The 17,881-nt window shown below is 36.4% G+C and overlaps 1 protein-coding gene across 6 annotated transcripts in view; it reads right to left on the bottom strand.

The window, feature by feature from the left end:
• MYO9A (myosin IXA) overlaps positions 1-17,881 on the bottom strand; it is a 321,905-nt gene that overhangs the window by 17,897 nt on the left and 286,127 nt on the right. For all 6 annotated transcript variants that reach the window (XM_027859077.1, XM_027859085.1, XM_027859114.1 and 3 more), the window contains 7 exons: positions 17,528-17,575; positions 9,625-9,736; positions 8,633-8,694; positions 6,300-6,492; positions 5,548-5,676; positions 3,775-3,880; positions 523-654 (listed from right to left, as the gene is read on the bottom strand). In XM_027859077.1, the coding sequence (XP_027714878.1) occupies positions 523-654; positions 3,775-3,880; positions 5,548-5,676; positions 6,300-6,492; positions 8,633-8,694; positions 9,625-9,736; positions 17,528-17,575 (782 nt within the window). The remainder of the gene's footprint in view (positions 1-522; positions 655-3,774; positions 3,881-5,547; positions 5,677-6,299; positions 6,493-8,632; positions 8,695-9,624; positions 9,737-17,527; positions 17,576-17,881) is intronic.

Raw genomic sequence — 17,881 nt, 5'->3', positions numbered from 1 at the left:
GTTTCAACTGAAGAATAAACTCCTATAAGTTAAGACTTTAAGGAAGGTTAACATAAGAATTCTCCAGCAGTCCCCTGGGAAGAGTCAAAGTGAGCATGGGCAATTTGAAATGTTAAGACCATTTGCTGAACTTGTCTTTTTCTTGGGCACTGGGCCAAATCTTAAAGTCATGGGGCTGGGAGCAGATTCAGTTTCAGGGAAGCACAGGGTATATAAAACTTGGTAGGAATGAGCTGTCAGAAAGTTACTTGGGAATTATAAGTAATCCCACGTGAAAGTAAAATTTCAAAAATGGGTTTCCTAAAAGTGACTCATCCAAATGACTCTGTACTCAAGGAGAGAAAACATTGAGAAATCAGACTGGCTTCTTTCAACTATGATAAAAGAAAATTCAGGTAAAGATACCTGGAATACTTATAATATTCACCATCTATGACCTCTCAAGATTAGATGACTATAAGGAATTTGGCTATCAGAGTTGTTCCCAGACCTTTTGGAAGTAGACAACGTAGTAATTCTTACGTGGTTGTTTTGCTGATATCCTGCACACTCTGCAATGGGTCAGTTGTGTCTGGGCAACGGAGAATGCAGGGAGCAAACACAATTGCTAAGGCATTAGCAGACATACGGTTCGTGTCTTCCTGCAGTGCAATCCTGAAGACCAAAACATACCATCCAAGAAACTAGAGTGAAAAGGGAATGCCAACCAAGGAAGCCTGCCCTACTATTTCACTGCATAAAGAAGATCTGGGTACAGAGAGAGAAGCAATGGGGACAACTTGTTAAAAGAATGTTGGCTGGATTTGGAACGAGGAAGACTTGTACTCAAGTCTTACCTCTGATAGCTGTGTAATCAGGGGCAAGTCACTTAACCACTCTGAGAGTCAGTTTCTTCATCTGCAAAATGGGATTAATAATACATGCAGTACTTACCACATTAGGTTGTTCTGAGGCTCAAATCAGATAATGCATGTAAAGTCCTTTTATAAACCTTAAAGTTTTTTATGAAAGGAACTTATGTTACTGTTATAATTGTCAATAGTAAGGCACTGGTTAAAACCAGTCTAGAAGTTTAGAAGGACATCTATATTAGTTTAGTCATTGTAGCCTTTTCCTTACTCTGGTCCTTTTTGTCTTTGGAATGAACAGAATTACAGAATATTGGAATTAGAAAAGGGCCTTAGAAATCGCCTTATTACAATGCTTTCACTAACAAATAAGGAAACTGAGGCCCAGAGTGGCAAAGTGATTTATCCAGGTCACACACAGTTCTTTAGAAGTAGATCCTGGACTGTAATCAAAGTCTATCAGTTCTCACTCCAGTGCTCTTTTTTTTTTTTAATTCAAAAGCACTTTAAAAAAAAATAAACAGTATTTTATTTTTTCCAATTACATGTAAAGATAATTTTCAGCATTTATTTTTTAAGATTTTGAGTTTCAAATTTTTCTCCCTCCTTCTCTCCCTTCCCTCCTTCCCAAAATGGCAAGCAATCTGATATATGTTATACATACGCAATCAAATAAACATATTTCCACATTAGTCATGTTGTGAAAGAAGAAACAGAACAAAAGGATAAAACCATGAAAAACAAAAACAAAAAGTTAAAATAGCATGCTTTGATATGCATTCGGGCTCCATAGTTCTTTCTCTGGATGTGGATAACATTTTCCATCATGAGTCTTTTGGTACTGTCTTGGATCATTGTATTGCTGAGAAGATCTAAGTCTATCAAAGTTGGTCACTGCACAATGTTGCTGTTACTGTGTACAATGTTCTTCTGGTTCTGCTCACTTCACTCAGCATCAGTTCATGTACATCTTTTTCCAGGTTTTTCTGCAATCTGCCTGCTCATTATTTCTCATAGCACAATAGTATTACATAACATTCATACACCACACCTTGTTCAGCCATTCCCCAACTGATGCGCATTCCCTCAATTTCTAATTGGCCACCACAAAAAGAGCTGCTATACATATTTTTGCACATGTAGGTCCTTTTCCCTTTTTTATGATGTCTTTGGGATACAGACCTAGTAGTGCTGGGTTAAAGAGTATGCACCATATGACTGTCCTTTAGGCATGTTCCAAACTGCTCTCCAGAATGGTTTTATCAGTTCACAACTTTGCCAACAATGCATTCGTGTCCCAATTTTCCCACATCTCCTCCAACATTTATCTTTTTCCTTTTCTGTCATATTAGCCAATCTGATAGGTATGAGGTGTTGCCTCAGAGTTGCTTTAATTTGCATTTCTCTAATCAGTAAGGATTTAGCACATTTTTTCATATGACTAAGATAGCCTTAATTTCTTCATCTGAAAATTGTCTGTTCATATCCTTTGACTATTTATCAACTGGAGAATGACTTGTATTTTTATAAATTTGACTCAGTTCTTTATATATTTGAGAGATGAGGCCTTTATCAGAAACACTGGCTGTTAAAATTGTTTCCCATCTTTCTGCTTTCCATCTCTTAGTTGCATTAGTTTTTTTTTTTGTGCAAAAACCTTTTAATTAATATAATCAAAATTATGGCATGTTGCATTTCATAATGTTCTCTAGCTCTTGTTTAGTCACAGACACTGGCTGTAAAAATCGTTTCCCATCTTTCTGCTTTCCAAGTTGCATTTTTTTTTTCGCACAAAAAACTTTTAATTAATAAGATCAAAATTATGCATTTTGCATTTCATAATGTTCTCTAGCTCTTGTTTGGTCATAAATTTTTCCCTTCTAGATCTAACACGTAAACTATTCCTTGCTCTTTGACCCCTTGCTTATGGTATTACCCTTTATGTGTAAATCATGTACCCATTTTGACCGTATCTTCATATACAATGTGAGATGTTGGTCTACGCCTAGTTTCTGCCATTCTATTTTCCAGTTTTCCCAGCAGTATTACAACAAACACTTACTACTGTTTCTTGTGTACCAATCTATTCCACTGATCCATCACTCTATTTCTTAGCCAGTAACAAGTAGTTTTGATTATTGCTGCTTTCTAATAAAGTTTTGCATTTTTTTGCCACTAATTCTCTTGATATGCTTGACGTTGTTCTTCTAGATGGATTCTGATATTATTTTTTCTAGCTCTGCAAAATAATTTTTTGGTAGTTCTGATTGGTATAGCACTCCAGTGCTTTTAGCTATTTGTTGTGGCAAGTTTCATTACATTCCTCCTACTGAGATTCTTAGGATCAACAAATTGTTCTACCAAACAAATTCAGAATTGCATTCAAGGACAATATCCTTATACTGCCATGTTTCAAGAAACCAGGTTAATTGTAAGAGAGTTTACCTTCCTCCAGCTGACTGCTGTCATTTCATAAATTGAGAGAGATTTATCCTAGGCATTTCTAATACATGTTGAAACTAAAAAACCCCTGCTTAAAATCTTGGGAGTAGGTGAGATATATCAATGTTACACACATGAATCCTTTTGACCCCATAAGTTTTACGGGCCAAGTCATTAACAGTGGACATTCAGCCTGTCATGATGTGCTGCTCTAAAGCGAACAGAATGAGTTACTCTCTCAAGGACAGAGATTGTGAACTGCTGAGGAAAACAATGTCTTGTAACAGCAGCTTGTAAAGAGACTGTTCTTATAGCACACAAGCAATTCTAGCTACCTTATTCTATCACGAGAGAGAATAAAAGATACCTTAATGTATAGGTATTGGAGTCTTCTCCCCTAAAATACTGAAGTATGAGCTCTCTACATTTAAGAAGAACTCTAAGAAAACTACTAAATCTCTTTTTTTTTTCCCGGAGCAATTACCTGACCAGATGGAAAATAAGGCGTTCTAGAGTGTTGAGATGTGTTCGGGAAAGCTGATCAATCACAGAATATACGCCATGGATGGTCTCTTTTCTCTCTTGCAGACCTAAAAGAAACAGTGAACCCAACAGGAATGGGTATGGCATCAGTTACTCTTTTATCTTTCTCTTGGACAAATAAGGCTAAGTAGTGGTGGCCCATTCCTCATGTTATTGTAGACTAGTTTTGAAGAACAGTTATAAAAGTGAGTTTTCAACTCCTTTACGCCTCTGGGAGACTAAAGAGAGGGGATTTTTAAAAGGCCATAACATGCCTCTAGGGAGTGTCAGAATGCTGTTTCTCCTTGTACACAATTTTAAGTATAAAACATGGACATAAGGTTGTTAGAGGACAGAGGCCCAAAAAACGCTGGACATTAACAGCTAAGGACAAAGTCAGGAAAAAATAAGACACTCAGATCAGCATGTACTATTCTTTGTACTTGACGTAAACAACAATATCCAAACCATAGATAACTGAAGGACATTTTCCTTTAAATATGTCACTTTAGAAATGCGATCTGGAGAAAATCTACTGATGGCCTTTCCATGTTACCAAAAACTAAATGAAGCAAAAATGTTACAAATGAAAATAAGCTGCAAATGTGAGAATTACAAGTGATACCAAAGTTTACTGAAATAGGGAGGATGTCATAACGATTAAAGTCCAGAAAAACAGGAGAGCTGGAGAGAATTTAGCAGTATGCCTTCAGCAATGTTCAAGGCAGAGGGAACGCTGGCCAACACAAAAGTATATATTGTCTGTGGCAGGTATTTCCCTTTAGGGGGAAAGGGTAACTCAATAAGCTGCTGTCAACTTCCTTTTTAAAAAATTCTAAATTCACTAAGCAACTTGTTTTTTTTAAAGGCAATTAGGGTTAAGTGACTTGCCCAGGGTCACACAGCTAGTAAGTGTTAAGTGTTTGGTCTGAGGTGGGATTTGAACTCAGGTTCTCCTGGCTTCAGGGTCTCCTGGCTTCAGGGTCGGTATTCTATCCACTGTGCCACCTACCTGCCCTGCAACTTCCTGATTACTCATTCAGTGTCTCAAGTATGGTGCTATGAGAAAAGAGTCAGTGGACACAACTATATACCAATAGTAGCAATTTTATTCACAAATTAATTCTCATCAGGTTAATAAATCAATCGTGTTTAAGTCTGGATAGTTTAAATCAGTTCTCTAAGACACTAATCCCTCTTAGGAGAACTGATCATCAAGAACCAGATGTGAGATTATACCCTGGACTGTGTTAGGCTCAAGCTAAAATAGCCAACTAGCCCTATTTGTTGTACAGGGCTATAACACACACAGTTCTTAACCAATGATTCATAATCTACACCAATATAAGCCATACCTTTTACCCATTTAAGCCTTCAACACATTTCTCAAACTAAATCTTTTTACTTTTGTGAGTAGCTAAGGGACTGTTAACTCACATAAAGCAGATGAAGCACTGTTATGAATGAAATCTTTGGGATGAAAAAATCAAAAAAGTATAAATATAATACTATACCTGAAGCCACATTCCAAGGGTTCCCTTGGGTAGGACCAGACAGATCCTGTTCCCAGACAAGGGCAAACATCTACGCTCATTTTCTACATTCCTGTACTTCAATGTCAAGTCTAATTCCATGTTTGATTAAAATACTCAAGACTAGGGTTAAAAAATTGATCCTGGATACAGTATATCATCATATGACTGGTCTTTTTGATCTTTTGGTCCTGTATGCTTACCCATAGCTCTCAGAAATTCCTCATAGAGTTCAAAAGTCATGAGAGGATTAGGCAATTCTCGAAGCCACTGTTTGAACACACTGGCAATGACATGAATGTTGTAGTCATCTAGATTCACACTGTCAATATCTATTGTAAGAGAAAAGGAAAAAGCCAAGTTACCAATTCTTGGTATTTCTCATTTTATTAATGAAAAAAAAATTTAAGCACAAGAGGATTATAACTTTCCCATGGTCACATTAAAAGTCTATAGCTAGTGTGAAATTTGAAATTGTAGAGAGAATTTATAATAATAACAACTCAAAATTACGTATTTTCAAAAATAATCTTATATACATGACTTTATTTAAGTGTCAAAACAAGTCTGTGATACAGGTATTACATTAATACCATCATTTTCTAAATGAGGACTACTCAGAGTAGTCAAGTGACCAGCCTAAGGTCACATGGCTAGTGTATGCAATAACCAGGTCTTGAACTCAGGTCTTCTGACTTAAAAGTCCCTTGCTCTTTTCACTGCACCAGGCTGTTTCTCAGTTTTTATTTTAGCCACTAAGCTGAAGAGCCTTCCTATTTATATGATTATATCCTCAACCTTCAAGGACTTCTATGGAGTGGTTTAAGATGATCTCAGTTTAAACCATAATGGCATTCAAAAAAAAAATTACTATGACCTATTTAAGTGTAGTTTTTTCCCTGGTTGTTTCTTTTCCTCTTCAGCTTTTGTTTGAAAAGTATCTCTTCTACCTTACCGGTGTCTAGACCTTGACGAAGTTCCTTGATTTTATTAGTTGAGCCAGATTTTCGGTAAATACCCTCTGTGTACAGTCCGTGCATTTCAATGTAGTTTATTAGCTTCTCTACCACTAGTGGAACAGTTCTTTCTTCACTGGTTAATCGGGACAATTCAACCCCAAATTGTCGAGATGAAAGTTCTGGATCATACTAAATAGAAGAGAGATGTAAGATTCATTTACATTTAAGAAAAACATTTAAAATTCATTCCAATTTCTCAATAGGCGGGAGCCTGACAACTTTCTGATAAAAAGCTGATTTCTCCAGGCTGACGACTGTTGGCAACAGGAAATGGATTTTCTGTTAAGTGCAAACCACTAAAGGGGCAGCTGAAACCCACAATTCTCCTCCCTATGGAGGATTCCAATAAGCCACAACAACTACCTATATACTATATTCCCTCGAAGTAATTCTACAAGAATAGAGAGCAACACGAACCATGCACATTCTATGTTTTCCCAGATGAATTCCATGATGTTTCTCTTCTGTGATTTTGCTCACATTCTTTTTTCCTCTTGGAAAGTGCCCTTTCCCCTCATCTCTACCTGTCTGCCCATTCCAACTTAAATGTTACTTCCTTCATGAAGCTTTTCCTATTTCCTTAGCTGGCAGAGATCTTTTCTTTCTCTGAATGCCTTGTAATACTCTGTAGCTCACTTAACTACACTTTTACATTCTTCTTTGTATTACTGTTACATGTATTTTGTGTCTTATCTCCTTCAGATGTCAGGTCCATAAGAATAGGGATAATATTTTATTCATTTTTATATCTCCCATATCACCTAATACAGAACACTGTGCAGGGCAGACATTCAATTAGTCTTTAATGAACGAATAAATGTTAAAATGGAAGGCAATGGGAAGGCTATATATGGAATGCTTTTAATGTGCATGGTCCCTGGCATAATATATAGGCGTGTGTCCTCTCTGTAAATTACTTTACAAGCCATTTTAAGAAAGATAATAATATCTACTCTAATATTGTTTTAATTAAATCATCATTCTTCGCTGGAATGCTGGAAGACATTGGCTTAATTTCTCTGGCCAAAACTGAATTATTTTTAATTGTATTGTGCATATATTTGCAGTGTTATGGTTCAGTTCAGATGGGCTCATCTGAACGACATGGGACAAAAGCTATGCAACTACAAAGACTGACTATAGGATTTACTAAATTTTTAAAAATGAGTTTCTTAGGAAAAAATTGGTTAAAGCAACTTAAATAATAACATTGTTTGAAAATGAAGATCTTTCGAAATTAAACATTTTGAATCTGTTAATCAAAGGTCACTCTATTTGGGAAAGTGTTGTCTGCCTAGTTCACAAATACTCTATAATCTAAAAATGGGTTGTAAAATAGCTATGTGTACAATAAAAGGTTTGCAGGAATCCAGTAGTTAATATATGCCTACTAAATTGACAAATAATGATGGCAGATGATAACAATATGAGTAAAAATTGGCAACTTGTAGAATTAAACAAAATGAGGTTTCCTTTTATCCAAAAACAAATCACATTTGTATAGCACTCATCTATTTGAAATAATACTGGCTAAAATATGATCAACACAGTGACCAATTACAATTCCAGAGGGGTTGGGATGAAATATGCTATTCACTCCAGATAGAGATAGGAGGGACTCGGAGTACAGACTGAGGAATATATTTTTAGAACATGACTAATGTAGGGAATTTGTTTTGCTTAACTATGCGTGTTTGTAATAGGTTTTGTTTTTTCTTGTTTTCTCAAAGGGGAGAAAGAGGAGATGGAACAGAGAGAATTCAGAACTAAAAATAAAATTAAAATAAAAAAATACTAGCTAAATCTTTGTTTCTTTTCATAAAAGTTTATTAACCTAATAACATATCTGTCTGAACAAAGGGACAAAATACTATATGATGACCCTTAAGGGGAGGAGAGAGTGATGCTATTAGTAGCTGTAGGAAGCCAGGTTCCAGTTTTGATATCTGCACTAGGCAATGAAGTGCAGACAGATATAATTCTATGATGGTGAATTCTGCCACCATCTGGGCACATTCACTCATTTAATCCATATTCCATTTTCCAATTATTTGGCTTTGATACTAAGTTCCTATCAGACTGTAGGCTATCTGAGGGCAGGAAGTACATCTGCTGAAGCTCTCCCTTGCACAGAACCATGCCCAAAATGTCACCATAGCATTTTCTTGGAGTGATTCCTACAAGGAATGGTAACTCTCACTACACAGATCTTGGGGAGGGAACAAATGGATCTTTATTGATAAGTGAATCATAAGACATAACTTCCTACCTTTTTCGAGCACTTGGCTGCAGTTTTCAAACAGCACTTCTTGTGGCAGGCGTACCTGCATACTGAAAAATAATGGCAAGAAGCAGTGTTATGAAAAGCCTGTTTATCTCTACAAGGTAACAGCTTTGCTCATTATTATTATTATTATTATTATTGTTATTTTTGGTCTTGAACTGTTATTTCTTTAGTGTGGAAATGTCACTAATGCAGAATGGTAATGTGTCCGTAACTTACAGTGTTGTGTGGGGACCTTGAGAGGCTAAGTGACTTACCCAGAGTCACACTGCCAGGATGTGTCAGAGGTAGGAATTGAAATCAGTCATTCCTGATTCCAAGGCTGGCCCTCTAGCTATACTGCCTCTCTTGTCAATGTGCTATGTACAGGAGTAAACCTTTCGGTAAGTGGAGACTTTTTCAAGACAAGCTCCTTGCCAGGTGGTGAGCCCCTCCTAGGATTTTGGATTCTTAGGCTCTGTTAGCTGATGGGATTAGGATGGTATGCTAACTAACCAATAGAAGCGCAAGGGAGCATCACGGCAACACATCCACCTGGCATAGCCTTTATGGCTTATAGGCCTGAGGCCTTCAATTCTAGCCTACAGTTGGGACAAGTTTCTAATGGTGAAATAACTCAGATGTCAGGGACTGTAGGCTCCTTGATCATTAATGGATAATGATACACACAAAAAAATACAGAGACAAGGAGTCTATTTTGGGATGCTCCTTGAGGGACCTTGAGTTGTTCAGTTTTTTCTTTATATCCCCAATGCCTAGTATACAGTAAGTTCTTAATATTTATTGAATTGAGATAGACTAAGCATCAGTCAGCAGACTCAGATTACTGCTGGGACTGTATGTGAAAGCTTTTCAGCACATCTGACCCTGTCAGTCTTAGGGAGCCCAAGGCCACCTTCATAAAACATAAGGCAGTTCAGGGACAGAGAAAAACTTTAAGCAGTTAAAAAAATCCCAAGGAAATTAATGACACTTACATTTGCAAACAGAAGCTCTGTCCATTATCCATATAAGGGAAGAACAGTACTCACAGTAGGTAGGGATACTATACTGGGTGGCTTTAAAGATGTGCCCGTTATGTTCTTCCACCTGTGATAAAATCCAACACTTCAGTTAAATCTACAACTGCCCAGGAGATAGACACCTTCAGCCATGCTTCTCCTTCACTCACATCCAGCTTCTGTTCGCCGAGGCCACCTAGCCATCTTTCAGCTGCCAGACCCAGTGCTCTATCGACTGTGCCATCTAGCTGGCCCTTGCATTTATTTTGTATTAATTCAATATATACAGCTACTAATAATTAGAAAAATTAAAGTGACTATGAGGTTTTACCTCACATCCATTATATTGGCGAAGTTTACAAGAAAAGGAAAATGCCACATGTTGGAGAGGCTATAGAAAATAACCATATTAATGCACTTTTAGTGGAGCTGTGAACTGGTTCAGTCATTCTGGAAAGCAATTTGGAACTATACTTTGAAACTTACTAAACTGTACATACCTTTTGAGCCAGCAATACCATTCTAGGCCTATACCCCAAAGAGAAAAAGGAAAAAAAGCCCACATTTATAAAAATACCCGTAACAGCTCTTTTTGTGGTGGCAAAGAAGTGGAAATTAAGAGGATGCCCATCAACTGGGGAATAGCTTAGCAAATTTTGGTATATGAACGTAAAGAAACTTCATCGTACCATAAGAAACAAAGGGGTTTTCGGCGAAACCTGGAAAGATTTCTGTGAAGTAATGCAGAATGAAATGAGAAGAGCCAGGAGAGCAATTTATACAACAACAACTCTGTACAAACAAGCTTTGGAAGCCTTAAGAACTAAGATTACCACAGTGACCAATTCCAGAGAATTAAAGATTGAATTCTACATACCTCCTCCCAGAGAGGTGCTGCTGGATTCAGGGTGTAAAGGAAGACATAATTTTTGAACATGACCAATGTGACCTATGTGGAAATCTGCTTTGCTTGAGTAAGGGGAAGGGAAACACATTTATTATAAGAGGTTTTGTTTTTCTCCTTCCCCTATTTCCCCCTACCCTGCCCATGACAGATAGAGTAGGGAGCTGAGGGCTCTAAGAGGCAGAGAAAATAGATTTGTTAATTGAAATTAAATTTTAATTACATTAAAAAATGAATATCTCTAATAGCCAAACATGTTAAAAATCTATTTCCCCCCCTATTTTTAGGTTTGAGGAGAATAAAGGTTTTCATTATCATGAGCATCCTATATTGGAAATGCCTCCTTGTTTTTGACTTCATAGGATCCTAGATCTGGAGCTGGTCATTTAATCTAACCCCCTCACTTTACGGGTGAGGACAGAGAGGTTTAGAGAAGTTCCTTGGCCTGCCCCAAAGGCACAGAATGGGGATTCACACTCAGGCTCTCTGACTCCATATCTAGAGCCTTTTCCCATTGCACCACAGTGACTTCCATGTTAAAGTTAGTAACATAAGACTTTTAATACTTCAAGGATCTGTGATTTAATCAGTTTGATTTTACCTGCCACTCATGCAGACCATAACCTTCTCTATTCTTTTGTAGGTGGGCTTCATGATTTGCTGTGCTTGAAAAAACTGATTTCCTTAGGACTGCAGAATCATATACCAAGTCCATCCTCTTATTTCACAGATGAAGAAACAGAGGCCATAGGGATAAGTCTATCCAAGCAATGCTCCTCAAGTCACACTCAGCTATTCCTTAGTCTACTGTGAGGTTTATACCCAAAGCTTTCCATGTAAGAACTGATCTACTTTTGGCATAGGCTTTGAGAGTCCAGGATCAAGTTAACACTTACCCTTCCTAAGCTTTGTGTTATTTGAAAACCTCACTAGCATGATATTTTGTGCCTTTACCAAAGTCAATGATAAAAATGTTAAATAGCTAGGGACCAAGTACAAGTGTCTGGGCCACTTACCAGAGACATTCTTTGCTTTTGATATGGGCCATTACTGACTACTCTGGGGTCATGATACTCTGTTACTTCTCCTTACTTTCTCCCTTGGCAAACCCCTCTCATGCAGGTGACTCTCAAATAATGATCTCTAGTCTTAAGCTTTCCCTGTGCTCCAGTACCTCAGCCTTATCTAATAATATTTCTCTTCAGGGATGCTATACCCCAGGAACACAGAACTACTCGCTGTCCCCAGATCTTCCCTGTTCTCTCTCTATGTGCCTTTATTGATGCCATTCCTCTGCTTGAGACAGACTTCCCTTCTATATTCAACCGCATCAAGGCCCAGATCAGTTAAGCATCACTTTTAAAAAGTCTTCTATCCTCAAGCTTTTCAACTAACATTTATTTCACTTCAATTTAAAACTTGGCTCTCCTCTGAAGATGTATCCCCTGAAACATTACTTCACAAAAACTGCCGGAAAAACGGGAAAACAGGATGAAAGAAACTAGGTATAGACCAATTATCTCACATTGTATACCAAGATATAGTCAAAACAGGTACATGACTTACACATAAAGGGTGATATATCATAAGCAAATTAAGAGAGCATGGAATAGTTTATGATAAGGAAAGAGTTTAGGACCAAAGAAAATAAAGAAAGCATTACAAAATGTAAAATAGATAATTTTGATTATATAAAATTAAAAAGCTTTTGCACAAACAAAACCAATGCAATCAAAATTATAAGGAAAACAAAAAGATGGGAAACAATTTTTGCAACAAGTATCTCAGGCCTCATCTCTCATATATATAGAGAACTGAGTCAAATTTATAAGAATACAAGTTATTCCTCAATTGATAAATAAAATTGATCAAAGTATATGAACAGGCAGTTTTCAGACAAAGAAATCAAAGCTACCTATAGTCATATGAAAAATGCTCTAAACCACTATTGATTAGAGAAATGTAAATTAAACAACTCTAAGGCAATATCTCACATCTATCAGAGTGGCTAATATGACAAAAAAGGAAAATGTTGGATGTTGGAGGGGATGTAGGAAAACTGGGACACTAATGCACTGTCAGTGGAGTTGTGAACTGATCCAACCATTCTGGAGAGCAATTTGGAACTACATCCAAAGGGCTATAAAACTCTTTGATCTAGCAATACCACTGCCTAGGTCTATATTCTCAAAGACATCCAAAAGAAAAAGAAAAGGACCCATTTGCACAAAAATATTTACAACAGCTCTTCTTGTGGTGATTAAGAATCGGAAATCAAAAAGATGCTCATCATTTGGGGAATGGCTAATTAAGCTGTGGTATATGATTGTAATGGAATATTACTGTGCTGTAAGAAATGACAAGGAGAATGATTTCAGAAAAAACTGGAAAGACGTACATGAACTGATGCATAGTGAAGTGAACAGAACAAGGAGAACGTTGTACACAGTAACAGCAATATTGTTTGACGAAGAACTTTGAATGACTTAGCTATTCTCAGCAATACAATGATCTAAGCCAATTCCAAAGGACTAATGACAAAGCATACTATACACCTCCAGAGAAAGAACTGATATTGTTTGAATACAGACTGAAGTATGCTATTTCTCATTTTCTTTTTTTTCTTTTGTCCAAGTCTTTTTGTACAAAATGACTAATTGGAAATGTTCTACATAACTGTACATGTATGACCTATATCTGACTCCTCACTGTCTCAGGGAGGAGGAAGGGGAGGGAGGGAAGGACAGAATTCGGAACTCAAAACTTTAAATAAAAATATTAAAAAATTTAAAAAAAAATCTATTCCTTGTGACTTTCTCCACTCAAAGTCACTTCTCTTGTTACTCTCTTCCCCCCAACTCACAGATCTAGGAGTGGGCATACTCTTTACTCCCTACTGATATTTCATAATAATCATTCACCAACTCTTTTCAGGACTTTTCAATCTATGTGTATGACATTCTTCTGATCTTTGTTGCTATCATCTACAGATCTTTAGATATTCTCCCCAACTGTTAAAAATACGTTAGTATTATCTCAGTCTACCTCTATACTATCCCTGTGATAATCCTCAAAGACTTTAATACTTATATTCACAAACCCTCTTAACAACTTCATCACGTAATTCCTTAACTTCCTCCACTCTAACAATTCTTTCTATCTCTTCTATCTGTATGCTAACACAGTTGACCCTTAAATATCACTATCTCTCAAAATTGCACCATATCCAAAGTTCAGAACTTTGAAATTCTACTCATCAAACACAAATTGCATACATGCAAACTCTACTTTTTGCTATATTGGGATCTTCTGTCTCCTTCTAGTCTATCCCTTCAAATCTGGCTTTCCTTGCCTCCATACCCGATCACGGTCCCATGATCTACTTTAATGTCCCATCAGCTCTAAAACTTCAACAGAGCTGAGATCTGATCCATGTACAGGGATTCAATGTATCCATGGCAAACTATTTTGTATGACATCTGTTCATGATGTCTCACAAATATGTCATAGGAGGTTCCCATCATGTGCTAAGGGTTTTCTCCGCATTCTCTTCACTGGGTTGTGAGGCATCTTTCTCTTGGTTGTCCTCCTACTTGTATGACTCCTTTTCAGCTTCCTTTGCTCTGTCATCATTCACAATTGTGGGTGTATCACTATTCTGCAATTGTGGGTGTACCACTATTCTTGGCCCTCTTCTCAATACTTCCTTTGGGGATCTTATTAAGACCTATAGGCTCAATGATCATCAACATCTTGAGACTTCCAGATCTATAAATCTACTTCTAGCCTCCCTCCCAAACTTCAGTCCTATATCACTAAATGTCATTTAACATTTCTTACTAAAAGTCCCACAGGTATCTTAAGTTAAACGTGTTCAAAACTGAACTCAGTATCTTGTCTCAAAATACCTCTTCTGAACAAGAAATCCACTATCCTTCTAATAACCCAGGTCCAAACCTCACTCTCTCTTATCCAATATATTCAATCACTCATCAAGTCTTGTTGATTCTATCTTTATATCTCACATACATCTCATATACATGACATCGCTGTCAAAGTGATTTTCCTAAAGTATACAGTTATGTCTTGTCTTTACTCCATAAACTCCAGTAATCCTCTATTACCTCCAGGATCAAACACAATTTTAGCATTTAATGCTATTTATAACCTGACTCCACCCTACTTTTCTTGGATTATTACATACTTTTTTCCTCCATACCTTCTATAATCCAGCCACATGATCCTTTTGTCAACCGTGACAGTCCATTTCTCATCTCCGGCTATCCACTGGCTACCACCTAGCTCTATGGTGCATCTCCTCCCCACTACCACCACCACCACCACCACCTGGAATTCCTGGTTTCCTTCAAGTCTAGGCTCAGGTATGATCTTCTGCCCGACTCCTTTCTTAGCCTCCCCTAGTTTCTAGTGCTTCCCTCCCTAATCTGAGGTTTTCTTATTTTTTTTTTTATGAGTGCGCGTGCGCATAGACACACACACACACACACACACACACACACACACACACACACACACACGTTGTTTCTCCTTCAGAATATAAGATCCTTGAGGGGCTCTTGCTTTTGTACTCCCAGCATGAAATCCAGGGTCTGGCACATAGCAGATGCCACATAACCCTACTTAATATATACTTAAAAACCTGCCTGAGTTGTGTTTATATTCAGAAATAATCCTAAACAATTTTTTGTCTACTTCACATAGGGAATTCGTTAACATTCACCAAACTCAATAATGAATCAGTTTCTTCATAACCCACTTTAAATTATCCCTAATAAAATGATAAGATATAAAAATGAGTTTTCCAAAATCTGTTAATGAAGATATGTTCACACAATAAACAATTTAAAATGTTGGATTTTAAAAGCATGTCTGTGGAATACTTTGGGTGATGATTTGACCACACCACACAGTTCCGGAATCCTAACAGCCTGCGGTTCCTGTAAACCCAGTCTATCTCTTCAACTTTGTTGAAGGCTTCAGTAAAAAACTTGCTTTTGTGATGAGTCAGAAACTTACAGAGACCTTAAATTCTGTTACAAATACTTTCTACCAGCTCTTTGACAATATTTTGCAGTGCTAATGACAGGTAGGCAAAAAGACCAAGTTGGAAGTCATACGTACTCAACTCTTCAACCAAGTGATAATAAACATTCTAGTCAGGACACAGTAGTGTCCTTGGAATGAAGAAAGTTTATTCCAAGCAACATACAGAATTCCTCTTCCCTCTACCCATGAAAAAGTACCAAATCTATTAATTTACATAGACTACTTTTCAGGGTGAAGACCCAAACCTTCTATTTCCATGGTCAGGAAAATATAACATTGCTTGTTTGCCAAACCACTGGTAAAGATTAAGCTAATTTATTCTTGCTCTCTTTGAAAATCATCAGTTCTCTAGAGCAGAAGCAGCATGAATATACTTTGCCAATATTTGTCTTAAACAGTCTATTAACTGTTATCTAAACCTTAGAAGAATAGGTTTTCCATGAATCTTTTCTAATCTTATGTTTCAAAAAAATATAATCCTTTTATCTGAATCTGGAGTGTTGTTTTAATAATCAAATTTATGCAATTTTAGAATTCTGCTACGTAAAATGCTTGACGTCAGTGAAGTAATTGCTAACTACTGGTATAAATTTCACTTTGTAATAACATAACTAGAATATTCTTATTTGTTAAATTTGCTGGTCAAGTACCTCAGAATTTTAAAAACAAACACACACACACACACACACACACACACACACAATCCCATCTGAATCTGTGATTTTATTGGAGGCATGGAATTCTTTGTAAGGAAACACTCTACCAATGAACATCAAGAACGTTTGTAGGAACAATATTAGCTTAGGTGACTAGCCAGTTTGTGTCAGAGGTGGAACTTAAAACTCCAATGTTAGTTGTCCTTCCCCTTTTTATGTAGCCTTGCATGGGAAAGTCAAAGCCATCACAATATGAAAACATTCAATAATGAATTAACCACTTAGAAAATGAGTCCCTTCCAGCCCAACCAATTTGGTCAATATTGCTTGCTGATTATGGATAGGTATCTCAAAAGAGAATGACAAAAACATCAAAAGATTTTACAAAGTTCCTTGGGAAAACTAATGAAGCCCTCTAATTTTTTTTTTTTTTTTTTACACAACAACTTTATGATTGGGCTATGAAAGGGAACAGTGAAGAATGTTGTCGTGTACTATCATACAATTTGCAGGAAAATCACGCCAAAAATTAACTTATTTTTCATAATTTTTAGTTTTAATTTTCAAGATAAAGTCTCAATAAAGCCTTTTCCCTACACTATTTATTGTGAAATATTAGTTCCCTTTAACTGGTCTTTTTACTGTTATTTTCAGGCAAGGAAGACGTCCTGCAATTGAAATTCTACACTCAGAAACTACCTTCTTCAAACTTCAGGCTTCATCCATATATTATTCACAGTTATAAAGTTTGCCATTTCATCACTGGTCATATATGTACAATTCTGTTCTTGTTAAAAAAAAGTCTATGTTTAATAATTTTTTACACTGTGATTTGAAAAAAAAAAAAACCTACCTTCCAGATTAAAAAATATACGTAACCACTGGCAGAGTCTACTATTTAGAGGGCTTAAAAAATTTCTACATTAGGACTGAAAGTTCAGATGTTATAAATTATGTCTTTTTTCTGTTTCAAATAAGAAACTATCCAACCTCAATCTTCACAGCTTTTATTGAAAGACATCTCTGCCTTATGAGATAATAAATTACTGGTGAAAACAATAAAATAATTGAACTAAAGATAGCTTCTATCATGTACTTTCACAACTATGGATGTAAATGATTAATTACAAGTTACTAGAATATTCATTATCTAAACATGTCAGTTGAAGTATAATGACATATCAAATCTTAAAAAACTAAATTTGTAAAATATTGTTCCATAACACACTAGAATATATAGATGGCAACTTACAAAATCAGTTTCTTTTTTCCTTCTTTTCTTTCTTTCTGTTTTTGGCACCTAGAAAAGAAATAAACTAATGACACAACATAAAGATAACAATCTTTCTTTGCAAATATTTGGATTTACATGTGGTATACATATTTAGACTCTAATCAAACAACTTTAAAAACCATTATTATTCTTGAGTGTGGTTAAAAAAGTGTTCACAAAAGCCATGGATTAGACTTGGTAGTACATGGTTTACTTTTTTTCGTGCAATTTTAATTCTGTCTAGAAACCATGTCTAAATGGGTAATGAAAAGGATCACAGACAGGTCTAGAGTAAGAAGGTCTTAGAGTCCATCAAGTCGAATGCCCTCATTT

This window comes from Vombatus ursinus, unplaced genomic scaffold (assembly GCF_900497805.2).
Source record: "Vombatus ursinus unplaced genomic scaffold, bare-nosed wombat genome assembly UNPS02000749.1, whole genome shotgun sequence".
In the NCBI taxonomy this organism is placed as follows: Eukaryota; Metazoa; Chordata; class Mammalia; order Diprotodontia; family Vombatidae; genus Vombatus; species Vombatus ursinus.
The sequence above is the reverse complement of the archived record's forward strand: the minus strand, read 5'-3'. Positions and strand labels throughout refer to the sequence as shown.